This window comes from Eleutherodactylus coqui, chromosome 9 (assembly GCF_035609145.1).
Source record: "Eleutherodactylus coqui strain aEleCoq1 chromosome 9, aEleCoq1.hap1, whole genome shotgun sequence".
NCBI lineage: Eukaryota > Metazoa > Chordata > Amphibia > Anura > Eleutherodactylidae > Eleutherodactylus > Eleutherodactylus coqui.
This window is the reverse complement of record NC_089845.1, coordinates 97,205,254-97,223,484: the sequence shown is the minus strand read 5'-3', so window position 1 is coordinate 97,223,484 and position 18,231 is coordinate 97,205,254. Positions and strand designations below refer to the sequence as shown.

Sequence of the window (18,231 nt, the reverse complement as noted above, 5' to 3'; positions counted from 1 at the left end):
TCTAGTCTGTGAGACCTCACCAATCAGCAAGTTTCCCCTTATCCTGTGAATGGCGGCTAACTTGGAATTCTGGTACAAGCTCTTGAGAGTATCTAGGGGTGCCTTAACTATCCCGTAATGAGAGATGAGTATCAGGCAGATGGATTTCATTGTGCTTGATCCTTTGTTCTCGTGGGTGATGAACTGCTGGCAGAGGTGTCCGGCAGCAGCTTATACCACCTCTCCATTGTGAATGCATGCATGCTTGGGTGACATCTACTGTATCTAAGGTGTATGACATTTGTCAAAATGACTAAAGGTGTCCAGTCTCTCCTTTTAAAGATGTCAGTCATTATTTGTCATTGTTTTTGTTAATCGAGAATCCGTTTTTAACTCTTTCAACAGCTGACAAAGCACCTCCCACCTCGGACAATAGGCTATCCGTGGACACTCGTATATAGTACATCAAAACATGGAATGAGTTTGAAGACTCTCTACAGGACAATGCTGGGATTAGACACTCCAGTGCTTTTGGTGATTAAAGACAGCGACTCACAGGTGAGTAGTTTCATAATGTTTTGAAAGGGTTATTTTGGAAATTTTACTGTTTATGACTTACGCTCAAGATGGGGTATCAATAGTTGATTGGCAGGGGCCCGCTGCTTGGGATCCTCGACGATCAGCTATTGATTACCCATCGTCCCAACCACTGCATAGCGTTGTCGTTGGTGGTCAGGGCTGGAAGTGTAATAGCCAGCTGCACTCCCATTGAAATCGGTTAAAGCGATGCATCCTATTCTACTCCCAGCTATGACCAGAACGAGGAATTGGAGGTGTAACAGGAGGCATTGTTTCCATTGTAGTCTATGGGAGTGAAACCATCTATTACACTTCCAGCCTTGACCACCGATGACGACAATCAGCTGATCATCCGGGATCCCAAGTGGTGGACCACTGCCAATCTACTCCTTTATGGCCTATTCTGAGGGTAGGTCATTTATAGTTAGTCTTGGATTACTCCTTTAAGGTTAGGTGTACATGGTCTTATTTTTTGGCCATGTGTTGTTCATGGACTGCTCAAGGCCACATTATAGCCTATAAGGCTTTGCACATAGACGCTTTTTTTTACACGCACCCATGGTCCACGTCAAAAACGCACTTCATGTCCTATTCCTGTTAGTTTCACAAGTGAGAAATGGGACATGCCATCCCTTGAGCTGTACTTTGCAAGTTGCTCCCCAAGTTCATTGATTGTTAGCAATAAGAACAGTCTTAGTCTTGCTGTTAGACAGGCTTGATAAATGAAGCTCACAGCCACATGACCTTTTTTTGAAAGAAGTGTTTAAACGATTACTTTCTTTTATAGGTCTTTGGAGCACTGGCATCTGATCCATTCAAAATAAGTGATTGTTTTTATGGCACAGGGGAAACTTTCTTGTTCACTTTCTGTCCTGAATTTCAGGTGAGTCTATTTTCCCTTCCTTATCCAGTTATAATAACTATTGTGACACTGATATTCCAGCAAAAAAAAAAAAACACCACCTCTGATCATCAGCGGCTCCATATTTAAAGAAGATGCTTTCATTCTCAAAGTATCTTTGGGCAACCATTTTTTTCCAAGGACCAACTATTAGAGAATTTGACCGTGATGACATCTCCGTACATCTAGAACAAGTGTTTTCATGGGTCAGAATATGCAATAATAAATCGGTGGGGGTCCATCTCCCGGCACACCTCTTGATTAAAGATGCTGTTACGCTCAAGTGACCTTCATGTCCCCTTTATGGTTTACCATAATTTCAGTAATGGCTGTGCCTGATATAACAACTCCTGTTTTATTCGCTACAGTTGCAGTGAGCTGTAGTACCAAACACGGCCACTACCAAAAGCATGGCGCTGTGTCTGGTAAACAATAAAGACCATGAGGATGTCTGAGAGCCTTCAGCTAGCTGATCAGTAGAGGTGCTGGGAGTCTGATATTCTAGGCCTGGAAAGCACCTTTAATTGGATACTAATATTTGTCGAATGAACACTTGAGGCGCTAAAATGTGATGGTTTTGCTATGCTAGCTGCATAGCTATTGCTTTTCAGTGACTGTGGTGCAATGCAGTTAGTATAGGCGCGCTTCTACAACTGCATAGCTTGCAGCGCCAATCAACGCTGGAGCTGCTCCATTGGGATCAGTGTGTCTTCCATAGATACAGAAGTGCATGATAGATCCTGGAAAAATAAAAGACCGTAGTGAAACCGATGCAGGTAAGAATTCTCCATAATTCTCATTTTTCACCTCCTATGTTTTCTTCAGGATTCTAGACACTGTTGTGCCTCTAATGTGTTCAGGCTACTAAATGTACATGTGAACTTGTTGTCTGAGCGGAGGTGCGTCACATCTCACTGCCATGGAAACTGGCATTGTATGGCCTCAAATATCGGTGCGGCAAGATTGACATAACACGCCCCAGTCGAGATGAGAGGACATTTTGAGGACATTTATTTTTATACTGTTACTTTATAACTCTCTCCATTTACAGTTCAGACTCCATGCAGGTTGCTGCATCTCTGCTTTCATCCCTTAATGCACGTGTCAAATTCCACCACCTATTTCATTTCTTCCACCAGTGCATTATACGACTGCTCCTTGAGTTGTGGACCGGTGATTGCTATACTAAAGAGTCTATAATATAGCAATAACCTCTGTCCATAACCCAAGGAGCAGTCGTGCAATGCATAGGTGGAAGAAAAATATTTGGGCTGCGGGCCATGAATTTGACACCCCCTGCCTTAATGCCATTCGCCATACATGTATGCTGGATATACATAGGGTTTGTATGGAGCTCAGCACATTCCATGCGTGACAGATGCCAACTGTTGGATAGCTGACACCCAGCTGCATTGGTTGGGATCAGAGGGAACTCTTCCATAGCATGCTGGTAAAAGTGCAATATAGAAAAAAGTTAAGATTTTTTTTAAACTACTATTAAAAAAAAAAAAAAAGTTAAAATTAAACACATTTTGCATTGCCACATCCATTAGTGTCTGGTCTAACGCCTTATTTATCCTTCACAATTAACGCCATCAATCAAAAACAGGCAATTTCAGAATTATGCTTCTTTTTGGTCACCCCGTCTTCAAAATAAAAGTTTTAATAAAAAGCAGTCAGTTGTATGTACCCAAAATTAGTACGAATTGAAACTTTGTCTGACCCCCACAAAAATAAGCTCCCATAGAATAATAAAATTGCAGGTGTCCGGATAAGATGACAGTCATTTTTGATAGAGGATGTTTTTGTGTCTTTTTTGTTTGTTTTAGTTTTTTTTAATTTGTACAAAAAAAGTATACTTTAAATACCCTTTTAGGGAATGCTTAATAACTAAGGCCTCATGTCCACTGGCACACATGGATTCTGAGTACAGAATCCTGCAGCGGATTCCTGCTGTGCCCACAGACATAAGGCAAAAAAATACATTTACTCACCTGTCCAGACGCAGTGTGGGTCTCCTCCGTCGCAAGCGGAGCTTTTCTTCTGCGCGGCGAATGTGCTCGGCACGCCGGCCTTTCTAAATCTTTCTCGCGGATCCAGAGTACATCCACAGTGTCAGCTGAAAATGACATCCGCAGGTATTTAAATACCTGCGGATGCCTAAAGATAGTCTATGGGCATATTGACCTGCAATTCATCTGCACGGGTGACCCACGAGGATTCCCCAATTCTATTATGCTCGTGGACATGAGGCCTTTCTGCACTTTCAGATAACTTTTGACATGTCAGTCATGTCAAACATATAGATCAGTGGAGGTCCTGCTGCTGAGACCCCCGCTGATCACTAGAACAAGGGGGCTGCAGTGCTGCTTTTCGGCTTCTTCCGGCAGCTGAATAGAGGTCTATAGAAAGCACTATACGCCTCTATGTGGCCGTCTACAACTGGAAGGAGCTGAAAAGCAGTGAAGACGGCCAAGAAGGGACAGCGCTCAGGTGAGTGCTACAGTCCCCTTGTTCAAGCGATCAGTGGGGGTGTTATGAGTGGGACCCCCACCCCACTAATCCATACTTTTGGCATGTCTCTATGACCTGTCAAAAGTTAGCTGAAAGTGCAACTACTCTTTAATAGATTGGACACTCCTGTACAGGTCGACCGAAAGCAGCTCTGAAACAAACTCCCACCCTGGCAGACCTGCACCGCTGATTCCCCCTGTGGAGACACTGCAGGAAAATTGAACCCTTGCTAATAGGTTTTTGCAGAAGAGTACTGGGGTACTAGCAGCAAGACCTCCAATGTTCACTTTATCATTGGAGGACCCTTCTAACAAAAGACTTCTAAAGTGATGTGCTTTAACCCCTCAATGACCAGTTTACTTACTTTTCCTCCAGGCTTAGAAGAAAACAAACCAACCTTATATTTTCCATAGCCTAACGATTGCTTGTCTTTTGTGGAATGAGTTGCCTTTCAATTGTAGCATTTAATGTACCACATGAAAAACCTTTAAACCTTTCTCAGTGGGGTGAAATGGGGAGGGGGGTGAAGTAATACCAAATAATGGGTTTTCTGAATCAGGCATCCACTGTATGTAGGACTATAAACCTAGGCGAGAGTAAATCTGAGTCACTAAAGTAGAAAGCCTGTCCAGCAGTCACGCCTCAGTCTCGTAGGAAATCTAATTAGCAGTTACAAAGCTCCTCAGGGACTTGTCCTTATCGTGCACTTGAAATATTGTGACGAGGGACGTTTCAGAACGGGAGTCTTGCCTTTACTGAAGGTGAAGATGTTCATATGAATTCTCCTACAACTGGCATTTGTGTGAAGAGTCATAAACTGAAGGAGCAATAGCACGGTCTACAGTTTAAGAGTTGGGAGGTTTGCTTTTCCTTTAAGTTGGTTGCACCAATTTGCTATTTATGGCTATAAATCTATACCGTATAGGACAATCTTGTCCAAGGTCACAGGAATTTTTCTTTTAGCCACATTTTGTGAGCAACCCCCCCCCCCCCCTTCAAAATGTAAAGCTCTGCATAATAAAGCTGCTCCAGAATTTTTACCCCCTCCCCAACATCTGCCATATACATGTCCAGCGGATGGAGCTAAGCAAATTCCATATGCAGAGGGTGTCGGCTGTCTCTGGAGTAGTACACCTCTCAAACTATAATGCGGATATCCTAGGGCGAGCTCAAGGAGGACAGAAACCTCCTGTGGAGCTGTCTTTCAAGCAGCTGACACTTGGCCGCAGCAGCTGGCATCAGAGCTGACTCCGATCCCAGGCGTTAAACCATTCAGATGCTGCTCTCAGTGCTGATGGCAGCATTTAAATGACCTAACAGGGGGGGGCTTTCCTATGACAAGATTGTGTGATGTCCTTTGGCTACCATGGCAGCCTGGGGTCTTGTGAAGGCTTCCCCACTGCTCTAGATTTCTTGCCACAGGCATGGCTTAATGCAATGCCTGTAAATGTGTAATATTCCGCAGTACTGAAGTATTGCAGTACTTTGTGTAAGGAGTCGGACTATCACTAGCTCAAGTCTTCTATGGGGACAAAAAGTGCAAACAGTTCTTTTTGTAGTAGTAAAAAAAAAATATAGGAAGGTTAAAAAAAACCTTCTAGTCATCGCATCAAAAAAAAAAGGATATTGCCGCTTCTATAAGTTTTATTTTTATTAAAACCTCACACAATTTATCACACATGGTGAATGTTGTCAGACAAAGTGCAATGCCAGAATTGTATTTTCTCCTCCTCCTTGCCCCCTTCCCATGACAGGAGCAATGGTCGTCATGTGGAACCGAGAACCTGTGTCGCATCTGACTGCACATGGAGGAGTAACCTAGCGCTGTCCGTCTGTATCCGTCACGACGTGGCAGTCTTGGCATGCTTTACGTTGCCTTATTACCCCTTTTCCAGAAGAGGAGTCGTTCTATTACGGCTGCCTGTATATTACACACGCTTGCAGTTACAATCCTCATGCTAAGAGCCTCAGTGCCTGCTATAATTTTGCAATGGAAGGAGGGCGAGGCGGCCTAAAACCTCTTTTAACCTTTTGGGTAGAGTAATGATATTACTACTGGTCTTCAGCATGTACTCTAATATGCAAGGTTACAAATATGTGGCCGTCTCCCTATCTCCCCCTGCTACAGGACCCGTACTGTGATGATTGCAGGCTCTGTCCCTGACATGTTCTGCAGACTCGCAAGCATTGAGCACTTACCACCTCCTCCTGGAAGACATAAGAACATCTCTGGCAGATTCTGTATCAGACAGAATGCTGCAGCCATCCGCATCCTCCCAGACTGGAGCACTCTGTACTGCTTACTACGGCAATATTACCTCCCTTCTGCTAGACGCTGCATCCAATCTAGTTGTTTTTGCAGACCGCTTCCCCTCCCCATGCACAGCAAATTGCACATGGCAAACCTACAATTTGCAGGATTATACAGCGAAGTACCAATCAGCCGCAGTGCCTTTTGTTCCTGCCGGACTCTAACAAGCTGATTTAGCCTTGCTGAGTGCCGTGCAGCTCATATAACTGTCGCTGGACAATGTCCTTTTGTGTTCTAGATTTCCATGACTAGACCGCTACATCACTTTATAACCCTGCTGTTAGGCGTTTACCAGGCGGGGTAGTGGGGTGATATTGCTTGCCCCTTCTGGGCAAATTGTTAGAACTACATGAAGCAGCCATTACCCCTCTCTGTATTACGGTTATTACGACTGTTTGGCACATTCTGCTGGGTACAGTGCTCAATAATGCCAGTTATACAGGTGACATGACGCTGGGGGTACTTGGGCTCTGCGGATTATCATCCACACTAGTAAGGGCATTCTGTCTTTCTGATACCAGTTCCACACTTCCAGGCGTTACACACAACTTCAGTGACTGACCCTCTTACACTTGGCTTAGTACATAACTTCTCCCTCCAAGCTCTTTCACACTGCCCACAACGTGATTGACAGATCATTGCCCCGCCCGGCATCCTGGGTATGTCCTCATCTGGTTTCGACAAGGCCGTCTTTCTGAGGCTTCTGGTCTCTCGGGAGATGATGGCTCTCGATTACAATAATTTTCCTCCCCAGGGGGCTCTGAGGTTCCATTTTGCATTCTCCAGTACAAATTCATCAAAACTTTCTTCGTCACCCTTTCTCATCAAAGGATACCAAAAAGAACATAACTAATAATCCCAAGGCTGAATTCTGTCTGGGAAATGATGGAAGGGAACGTCCTCTTAGAGGGGCAAACCACGCCGGAGAAGAACGAGGGCAGGATTCTGCAAGCGTCTGCCCTATTGTTCCATCCAGGTAGTACAGCTCCCAGAAGAGGCGAGCAGGTACAGAGGGAACACTACTATTTTCTAAAAAGAGGGAAGGATGACAGGTCCTCTTTCAATCTAACTGGGTTAGGATTAACCCTTACCTTGTCTGACCTGATTTCTCTGCTCTCTCTCTCCTTATTATCAATTTTTCATTCTCCCTTTTTAATTTTCAAAAAATGGCTAAAATCATCATGATGGTTCCTGCTTCTGTGTCTCTGTGGAGTAATTCCAAGGAATCCACAAAACACTTTCCCAGGTAGAATAAATTAAGAGCTGGGTAGTGTACGGGTAGCAGGAAGTTGGATTGTAAAGGGTTAAGGTCTAACCTACACTATCATCACAGATAGTCGCAGATGTATTTCTAGGAGTGTCTTCTTACTGGCCACCATCTCTGTAGTGAGGCACACCGAGACGGTAATGGGAACACGCTCATACGCACCAGTGTTATTCTAAAAGCTCATGGATGTGTATCCAGCGGGTGCGTCTTCATCGTGGCTCTTCATCAGTGATTAGTACCATGTAAATTAGGCCTTAATCCTAACTCGGTGAGGCTGACAGGGGACCCGTCATTCTTCCGGACAGGTATGTTTTAGAAAATGGTTGTATTCCCTTTCAAATAACAATTCTATACCGCTGTTTGTTAAAACCCTACGCTGTGCCATTCCTCTGTTATCCCTCCTGGAAATATGTGAGTAAATTGGCAGCTAAATGCATCATTCTGCTTAGGATGTGTCCTTACATAGGACTGTAGAATCCCTCCCCCACCCCAACTTAACTTAAATTATTCATAATTTTCTAGGAGGAATAACACAGGAATGGTATAGCCCAGAGTTATGGGAAATGATGCGCCATAATTGTTTCATGCAGAATACACGTAGTTACTAAAAAGCCGTTTAAGCAATCCTAAAAGGGAACCCCACCATCTCTGGGGCTGTTCTACTTCTATATTGCAGTAAATCAGAAGGGGAAAAAAGGGATGTTTGTAAACCTTTCTACAACGGCTTCTGGTGGTAAAATTGGCAAAATTTTGTGCAAGTCTTGCTTGCCCCCAAACTTTGTGACACTTGGAGTTTTGCGCCACTGCCTGCCACTTTCCTGAAAGGGGGCATGACCACCCTGGACCGACACATGTATAATTTACACCAGAAGAATGGAACCCCCCTCAGGAAGCTCTACGGAGCACACACTGACAACTTGGTCTTCTCCACCTTTTATGCCTTATTGGTCTTTTAAATATTTTTAAGATTTATTTACCCAAAATGTTGGTACTTTCACATAACTGTCCTCTCCCACTGACTTTTTCCTCCTTTAAATACTTGGATGGTGTACTGCCTTCATTTTACTGGCAGCTGCTTGTAAAGTGGCCAAGCCTCGCTGGCTTACCCTAAGGACCTTGCTGGTTTATCAGCCCCCCAAACTATACTACTACTACCACCTAGGTGTTTGCGTATTGGTGGCTACACACAGATTATAGTAACGCTGCTACTTCCATTGTGTGCTGTGAGGGTCATATGAGGGACTTACCAATACTTTGATCTGCTACACATCACCGAAAAATGTCCGTTATTACCTGTACGAGTAGTGGCTAGTGCATTGAGGGTTGCACTTGCCAAGTTGGCACCTAATACTACCTCCCTTTTTTTCTAAAAGCTCCATTATGGTTTAATGCCCAGCTCCCCTCACTTCAATGTGTTTTGTCAGTTAGGCGGGGTCCACACGGAGCGGAATGCTCGTGCCGACCCTCTGCACTGAACTTCTGCTGCATTTACAGTAGGAGCACAGTGGACAAGACTTTGAAAATCTCGTCCACAAGTTGCGGAAATTACCAGCACAAAACCTGTGCTGAAATTGACTGCGGCATGTCAATGTTATCGCAGTATCTGCTGCCGAATTCACTTCTTTTCAATGAGGGGGTGACGTCCACATAGGATTTGTGATGAAACCTGGTGCGGTTTTGAAGGCAGGCATTCAACTGCTGATCTGCAGCTGGATGTCCGCTGGAGACATTCTGCTGGAAATCAGCCCCGTGTGGACCCAGCCTGAGGGTTCTTTTACACGGGCCAATAAATGGATTACTACGATCCAGCGAGATTCAGAAGGAGTCTTATTCAGTATTAAGGCATTCACCGGCTGAACGGCGAATGATAACTTGTTTGCGTATGGTTTGTCGTTTAGTTTCTGCATGCATAAAAACTGACCGGCGATCAGCCCATGTGAACGATGGCCTGTTTACTGGGAATGGAGACTGGCGGACTGGAATGATCCCCAACCCACTCCGCCTCCATTCGCTCAGTGATGGTAGTTACTGTGTAACTGTGCACAGGAACGCTCACCGCTGGGATGGCCTGTTGGGCATCTGCACTAGACAGGTCATCCCATGTGACAGGCCCCCAAGCCAATGTAGCATAGGATGGCCAACGATCAGCAAAAAAAAAATTGCTCAATTTTCAGTGATGGTTGTCCCGCAAAAAAATGAGATGGGTGTCTTTACACAGGACAACTGCAGAGAGAACTCCCTGTACTGAAGTGGTGGTACAGTCTGCCATAGTCTACAGGATGCCTTGCAGGAGGGAGTGAGAGGAGGAGGAGGGGGGACGAGAGAAGATCCCACAAAGATACAGAATGCTAACTGTGCTGCTACTGCTGCCATGTCAGTCCTTTCATTAGACTATCTCTGATCATGTGTAATGATGGGTTGTGTGATCCGCATGGCTGTAAAATGTACAAAGGAATACTATGCCCAGTACAAAGACTTAGTCTCCAGTGACATGACCATGATCAGCCGACGCTATATGTATGACTGATGTCACTGGGCTCATCGCCTTATTAACTAATATTTCTTGTTTTTTTTCTCCCAGGTCTTTAAATGGACAGGTGATAACATGTTCTTCATCAAAGGAGATATGGACGCGCTAGCATTTGGTGGAGGAGGGTAAATTACTGCTTGCTTTTGTTTTGAAATCCCCATGCAATACCTTTTACTTGGAGAAGTAGGAGAACAGAGGATCTCCATGGCTGCTTTTAAAGGGGGCTTGTTGTGACAGGCCTTTTTAAACTATCTTTAAAGGGATTCTTTCACCATCATTTGGCAGTTTTCGGTGAGGGCAGCATAAGATGGTGACAGGCACTGTGATTGCAGTGATATGTCTGCTGTGTACCTGTGCAGTAGTTTGGGAGAAACTTACATTTTATTAGTAGCAGTGACACAGAACTACGAGAAGTAGTCCTCCAATATGTATGAGCTCCGTGGTGCTAGTTGCACGCTCCATCCACTGTTTGGGCCGCTAAGCAGCGCTCGTGCATATGGAGGACTAGTCGTCTGTGTGGCTGCTACTGAGAAGATGCAAGTTTCTCTGAAAGTGCTGCACAGATGTGGTACATTTTTAACACATTATCTTAAGCCATTGACAGGCTATTTAATTAACACAACAGAAACCGTGGAAAAATCTGTTGAAACAGTAAACAGTGGCACAGAGAGTTCTTGGCATTTTGTGGCCAGTTTTACCCCTGCGTTGGAAACTCCAATCGGAGATTAGGCACAGGTTCGGCTGTAAATACTGGAAGAAAAAGCATTGTATGAAGTATCGTCTTTTGTCCAAAGGCCGGAAACCGTTCAGCCACGGTAGTTCCCCTTTCCTGATCCCTACGCAGATGTGAAACCACTCTAAAGGGAATCTGTCTGCTACTTTAAGCAGTAGAACCTAAGCTTTATGCGAGCCGACACACCGAGTTCCGGGTTGTAATACTTCTACTTCCCCACTGCGTCCCCCTTCTGTCCTCTATGAAACCCGTCGCTGCAGTCCTTCTCGCAGGCTACATAGATGTAGTACAAGAGATGTATGTAGTCCTCTAACTTTATGCATGCGCCAGCAGGGAAGGGGAGTATAAAACATAGCTTATAGGGCTCAGAATATCTGACAGATTACCTTTTAAGAGTCAGGTTAAACTTTTCTGCATCTTTGCACCCAGCAGAAGTTTCTCTGTAACCAGTCTGCTATTCACCTTCGGAGAGGCCAGCAGAAAGATGGTGACTTTCCTATTGAGCTTCTATGAGGAATCATTAGATAGCTGTCCATTTACACGTAACGATTAACGCTCACAATTCGTTCAGTGTGAACACGAAAACAATTACTCTTAAACCTCGTTGGCTCGCTGGCCCATGTAAAAGCTCCCTGCTCAGCGCTTCCCATAGGAGGTGAAACTGAGGAGAAGACCTGGATCCAGCGACAAGTCTTTCTGTGTGAATACTCTGCACGAGCGCTGACTACTTTTAGTCAGGCATTTTAAATCCATCTGTCGAATTCTTATCTCCAGGTGCTGCTGCACACAATGCCCTCGTGCGGTGTGCCCGGCTTGTGCCCTGGTGCGGTGTGCCCGGCTCCAGTGGTAATTCCACTTCAGACACTGCCCTCTGATGGCAGTTCTGCGGAGGCCGTGGCAACTAGCAACCCTACCTGGATTTGGACTGTGGTGCTGCTGTAGTACTTGCTTCATGCCTATAGATGGTGCTGTGTCCTTAACATGAATCGTGTGTAATAGACTGCAAAACTTTTAGCAGTTGCCATATAAAGTTCCGGTTGCTGCCATTTGATCTGTGCAGGAATACTTCCAGTCTAACCTTTACACCTACAGTCTTAAACTTGCTACTTTAAAAGTTCTTTTCTGCCAAGCAGGCGGCGCTGCTGTCCTAGACAGATGTATAATTCCGGACATATTGTGCCATCTTTTTGTGCTGGACACTGGAAAGGACACTGTTTTTCTACAATGTCATTTCTATGCAGAAAATCACAAAGACCGGTAACCTGGACTCGGGCACCATGTATTTACTAGTATTGGATCTCCTTCACAATTTGCTAGGCCTCATGAGTGGGAAGATTGATATTGTACTTCGATGTCATTCCTGTTTTTTGATGTATGGATATAGAGATGAGCAGAGCAAATAAAGATTAATCCTTGTGCAATAAAAAGTTAGGTGACTTTCCAGTTTACTTTCTCGATCAATTCCTCATGGCTTTCAAGATCTCTGCTTGCAACAATTGAATGGCGCCAGAGGATGAAAGTCTGCTCTTGTCATGTGATGGATACGCAACTACACGGTTTGTTTTGAACCGGTTATCGGAGCCGTGTCCTGTAGCAAGTCATGCATGTATGATCATCACATGACCAGGACAGTGTTTCGGGGGGCACTAAAGTATTGGACTAAAGGGTTAATGGTGCTGAATCAGCGCTGCGGACTGGTCGTTTTGAGCATCGGTGGGGGTCCCAGAGGTTAGACTGCCATCGCTTTACAAAGTTATGGCATATCCTAGCTGATTCAATGAGAATACCTCTTTAACAGTCTGCACCTGTGGTTTACTGGCAGTCCTATGTAAAAACCTTCAGATTTACCGTGAGATGTGCCAAATGACAAATTCAGCTCTGCTACATCTGTATATGCTATATAGATGTATAATAAGCTCTAATGGCCACATGTACAACGCTGCTATGTGGCACTCATTCTTTGCTATCCTTTGTCTTCTGCAGAGGAGAATTTGCGCTGTGGCTGGACGGAGATCTTTACCACGGAAGAAGTCACTCATGTAAAACGTTTGGGAACTCTACGCTTTCTAAGAAAGAAGATTTCATCGTTCAAGACATTGAAATTTGGGCGTTCGAGTAAATATGTACATAAACCTAGCGACAAATATCCCTCCGCCCCCCACCCCCTGTACAGAAGAGAGACTCTGTGTACCGCAGCTTACTAATATATACCCTTTTAATATATTTGTATTTTTGTTAATATTTAACCATAGTTACTTTTTATTTTCGGTAGCTAGATCTATTTTCAGACATGAATATTGGGTGAAGCTGTAACTGTACGTTCCGATGAATGTTGTACATTTCCGTCGCTCCCTCAGTCACAGGCTCCAGAAGCGCACATATCGCAAGCAAACGTCAGGATCGTCACGGAACAAACGCAGACATCCGAAGTCAGATCTCACAAACCATAGACTTCAAAGTACTTAAAGGGAAGGTCCATCTTTGTGGCCAAATGCTTTGTTTTTGATGCATTGGAACAGAAAAAGCAAGTTTGCAGTAGCTTTAAATTCAAAGGTTTCTCACCGGTTTGAGTCTACAGCTCTTACTAGCGTAAGGGATAGATGGCTGGCTGCAGACTACACAGGGTTTGTTTTGTGTTTGTCACCATGGAGACACAATGGTCTGCAGAGGAGCTGTAGACATTAAACAGTAGAAAATCTTTAATGAAGACCTATCGCAAAACCGCTTCATTTTACAATTTGGACTTCAAGGCTATGTACCCACCTTGCAGGTTTTCTTTGAAGGGGCTGTTCTATCAAAAGCGGTTATTCACTACCTAAAGTAACTATCGGATCAGTGGGGAGTCAACTGCTGGGACAACTACCAATCTGGAGAGCATGAACCCAAAGCTGTCTGAAAGAACAGAGCAGTGGTCACCCATGTAGGCTACCACTCCATTCATTTCAGTGAGATTCCTGGAGACAGTTGAGTTCTTGTACTTGTTTATCTCCAGTGGTTCAGTTGACATGAATGGAGCCATAGTGCGCACACGTGACCACCGCCCTATTTTTGGGGGGCCTTCAGGACCCCTGTTCACTTAATCAGTGGTGCCCCACCCACCAGATGCTTATTCCCTATCCTGTGGATGGGGAATAACTTTTTTTGGGACAGCCTCTTATTAGAGGGTCTGTCCCACTTCTAGCTGCAGGAGGCAGACGGCTCTATACACAGCAGGATGAGTCTCATTCACTTCAATAGGACTTGGAGTGCAGTACCAACCCTAGCCACTGTGCAATGTACATCTCTCTCTCTGCTACCTGCAGCCAAACAGCTAGAAGTGGGACAACCCTTTAAGTTTTTTTTTGTTTTCTTCTTCTATGGACGAGGAACATAGATATGGATTTGCAGAGGGAAAGCCATTTCGGGTTCATATGCTGGACTACAATAACGTATACATAATATAAATACAGGGGGGGAAATTAGCAGGAAAGTCTCGTAGTTTTGTATCAAGTGCATATATGTTGTACATTTCTAGTACCTGATCTGAGAAAAATGGTTGTCATGTACGACGATAAATAGACAATATTGTAACTTGTATTATTTGTGGAATATGCAAACTGTCATGTGACCTCAGAGGAAAAAAATCCACCAGTCTAGACTTATATCAGTAGCCGTTCTGTAGAGAAATAAGCCTTTTGTGCAATAACTGCTCAGCAAAACACGTTCAACAAAGCTTTCTATTCTGTGTTATGCGAGTAAATTGCCGTTCTCAGTGTGACAGTGGGTTATATACAGTATATATATTTTTTTTGTGCTGGAGACTCAGCAGTTTGATAAACATTGTATATTCTCTTGTAAATCTAATGTTGAAGAGTAGCGTTGTTCTTATAGAAATGTGTTCATTTGACGGGTTTGCTTCTAGCACTTTAACTTATTTTTTCAGAAACCAAGAAAAAAAAGCCAAAAAGACTGGCTTTATAGGCCTTACCGCTAGGCAATCAATATATATATATATATTTTTTTTTCTTTTCCCTCCCTTCATCCGTTCATGTCGCAGCGCTCGCCATACGCTGCCAGAATTTTTCCGGAGGGAAAAGATAGGAATGGTGTTCAGGCGGCGGGACACTTTGGGTTACATGAATAACATCTGAATGCCTATATAAAGGGAATGGTTTCAAAATACTGTTCTGATTTATATGTATTTATAGCAGTTGGGGCCCTATTTTATTTACTTTTTGATAAGTCTAAAATATATACTGGCTGCCTGCAGCCACCACTAGAGGGAGCTTACTGCATACATCAACCTCCAAAAGCACAGTATGGCGTTAGCTCCCTCTAGTGGCAGCTATCATGCTTTTTTTTTTTTTAAAGAGGACCTGTAGCCCTCTGATAAGTAGTGCCATCTGCATAGCTTTGTAGCTGTGGCTTTGCTTTAACTCCCTATCGCGCATCTATCCTTTGTACAAGCCTCCGTTCCCCAACCTCCATTAGTTACAGCTCCCATCGCTTGTAATCAGTTGAATGGGCCGTAGTCACTGCTCACTGTCAGTGGGTGGAGGAACCCTGATGTACTCAATTGACAGTGAGTGCAGGGCACCACCCACTTGACGGATTACAATCACTGGAAGCCGTAACTAATGTAGCTTGATGCAGGGGAAGGGAAGGGTTTACAAAGACAGATGATGAGATAGCCAGTAGGACTATGGCTTCAATGCTATGCAGCTGGCCCTGCTCATCAGAGGATATGACAAGTCCACTTTAAAGGGGGTTGTCTTGGACTTTTACTATAGGTGACCTATTTTCAGGATGGGTCATCAGTAGTTGATCGGCTGGGGTTCACCGCTAAGGATCCACACCAATCGTCTGATTCTCTGCATCGCTGTTAAAGCAGACCACTCTGGAAGCAAATAGTGCTGTTAATATTACAGCGGGCTGGTTTTGTACTATAGGCACAGCTGTGTCTGCAATACCATACCAGGCTGCTGCAGCATCTGCTTCCAGTTCTGTACACTCGGACAGCAGGCCCAGGGGTCCCAAGTGGCAGACCCCTTCCTGCTGATCAATGTTTGGTGACCTATCCTGAGGATAGATCATCATTAGTGAAAGTCTTGGACAAGCCCATTAAATACAGTTTGGTGCTGGTGATTTGGAGCTCTGTATCAGGAAATGGGGCGCTCACTGCTATGGAGAAAGACTAAGGGAACTTTCAAACAAGCAGAATATTTCTGCAAGATGCACTAAAAGACACAGAAACCGCTGCACCTAAACCGGCATGTAGACTCGTGGGTATTGGAGCAGAATCCTGCAGATTACCCCGTGGCTTTCAGTGCTGCTTGCAGAAATATTCCACTCGTATGAAATGTCCCTCTGAAGTCCGAGAATGAGAGGATTTCAAGCCTAAGTCCCTCATGATGAAGAGAGGTGGGGATTCACTTTAAGGTTGGGTCTCCACAACAACATGGAGTCGCTCACAGGTTGCCATTGAAATCTGACAGTTAGTTTACAGGATTGCCACAAGTTATCTGCAACTTTATTTTCTCTGTTTTAGATGGAAGCGTTGAGATTAAGGCCTTATCCACACGGGCTACAAAATAGCGCGACTTTGTAATGCTACGAAAACGCATGTATGTAAAGCCCACGGTTTCCAATGGGTTCTTTCAGGTTACAAAACATCCCTCATGTGAGAGAACCCATTGGAGACCTTGGGCTTCACATACATGCGTTTTGTAGCGGTACAAAGTCGCGCTATTTTGTGATTGTGTGAATAAGTCCTAATGGTGTATCGTGGTAACGACTTGTGGGCGTCACTTTTGAGCCCTAACCGAAATGGTTCCACTGACCTTATGAACACCAGTTTAAGTCTTAATATAATCTACGTGACCAGTTTAGTGAGGCCTCATGGATCCATTGTACATCCGCATACATGTTGTCTATGAACCCATATTTTACCTCTACATATGGAGACATTTGCACTGTGTTATCTCGCCCCCCCCCCCCCCCCCACCCCCCTACTCCCGCATTCTACAAGAAAGCCTGTACAGGCTGTGTGCACATGGCGCTTCCTTTGTAGCCTCCTCCATCCTTGCTCTTTTACCACCAGAGCTGTATTCATAAGTCTTCTCTAACCACTTCGTAGATATCCTATAATGCAATGTTCTGCACTGCACTGCATTGTGGGAAGGTAAGTTATCCTCCCCACCTAAAACTGGTAGATTATAAAGACTACCCAGAATTCAAATCACCAGAGTAGATCCTGAACATGCAGGAATACTTGAGATTTTTGAGCTTAGATGCCGCTGAATTGTAAATGTAGGTGAGACTGAGGGGCTGGCCACATTGGCATATGCTCATCCGTGAAAAATGTAGTTTTTTTTTTTCTTCTTTTTGTCCAAAAACAAATGAAAACCTAGAGTTTCACGGATCCATAGGCTACAGTGGTCTAAACCTAAACTATGTAACGTTTGACTATATTCAGCCAAGCCTTTTTGTAAGACTGAAAGATGTAGCCTACTAATTTTTTTTTTTTGTGTGTGTGTGGCACATTGCAGTCAATGACAAATGTATGTTGCCATACACTTCACGTATCCGTTTTTTGAGATTTGGGTGTGTGTGTGTGTGGGGGGAGGGGGCGCGCGACTACAAAACCTTATTAGAAAAAAAGATTACCATGAAAAACGTGTTTTTCTATTAACAAAAAAAATCCACGCTAATACCAATCATATGATTTCAAAAACTTAAACATGGGCTTAAAATGTGTGCATTTTGTACACTTTTTTTTTCCATTTACGTTTTTCCGCATACGTGAAAGGCCCTGAGAGACCGATCACACGGTATCCATACGAGATAAGAGCAGCAATAGATCTAGTGCTCACGTAGATTATATCCACAGGTAAACTGGTGGTCCGAGGTGAACGTACGCTGTCCGTTATCTGAGAGAGGGGAGGAATAACCCACCGAATCTAAGAGATCCCCCTACTACTGCTTTGGTAACAAAGGGAAGACGACGTAATGCTGAATGTGACTAGGAATACAGGGCATCACTTCTCTCTGTATATAGTGCTTCATCCTGCTAGGTCTGATGTAGAATATATGTAAATAGATCAGCATTTCCCCCTCTGGTCTTCCACAGCACTATTATTGTCTTTGTGGATTTAAGACTATTACTAATCCTGTAACGGATTTTAAGTACTATAAGGTCATAGTGATATAACTATAAATATATGTATAAATATATATAGTAAATAAATACATGTATATTACGCTATTGTCGTGTCGTGTTTTGTGTGCGTGCAGCGGACCAAGGGGAAACCTACTAGTAAGTCAAAGGGCCCATTCGCACGGACGTATCTTGTCTGTATTTGGTTCGTACTACTTACTGACAGCACACGGGTCAATTGAATTAAATTGGCGTATTCAGATTTCAGGGTTTTTTTGTTTT

The 18,231-nt window shown here is 44.1% G+C and overlaps 1 protein-coding gene across 1 annotated transcript in view; it reads left to right on the top strand.

Annotated features, from left to right (window-relative positions):
• The window catches only part of OXR1 (oxidation resistance 1), a 97,569-nt gene extending 79,517 nt beyond the window's left edge, over positions 1 to 18,052 (top strand). Inside the window, exons 11-14 of the mRNA XM_066578867.1 lie at positions 385 to 537; positions 1,346 to 1,441; positions 10,133 to 10,206; positions 12,798 to 18,052. Coding sequence (XP_066434964.1) covers positions 385 to 537; positions 1,346 to 1,441; positions 10,133 to 10,206; positions 12,798 to 12,933 — 459 coding nt within the window. The 3' untranslated portion in view covers positions 12,934 to 18,052. The remainder of the gene's footprint in view (positions 1 to 384; positions 538 to 1,345; positions 1,442 to 10,132; positions 10,207 to 12,797) is intronic.
• The last annotated feature ends 179 nt before the right edge of the window (positions 18,053 to 18,231 follow it).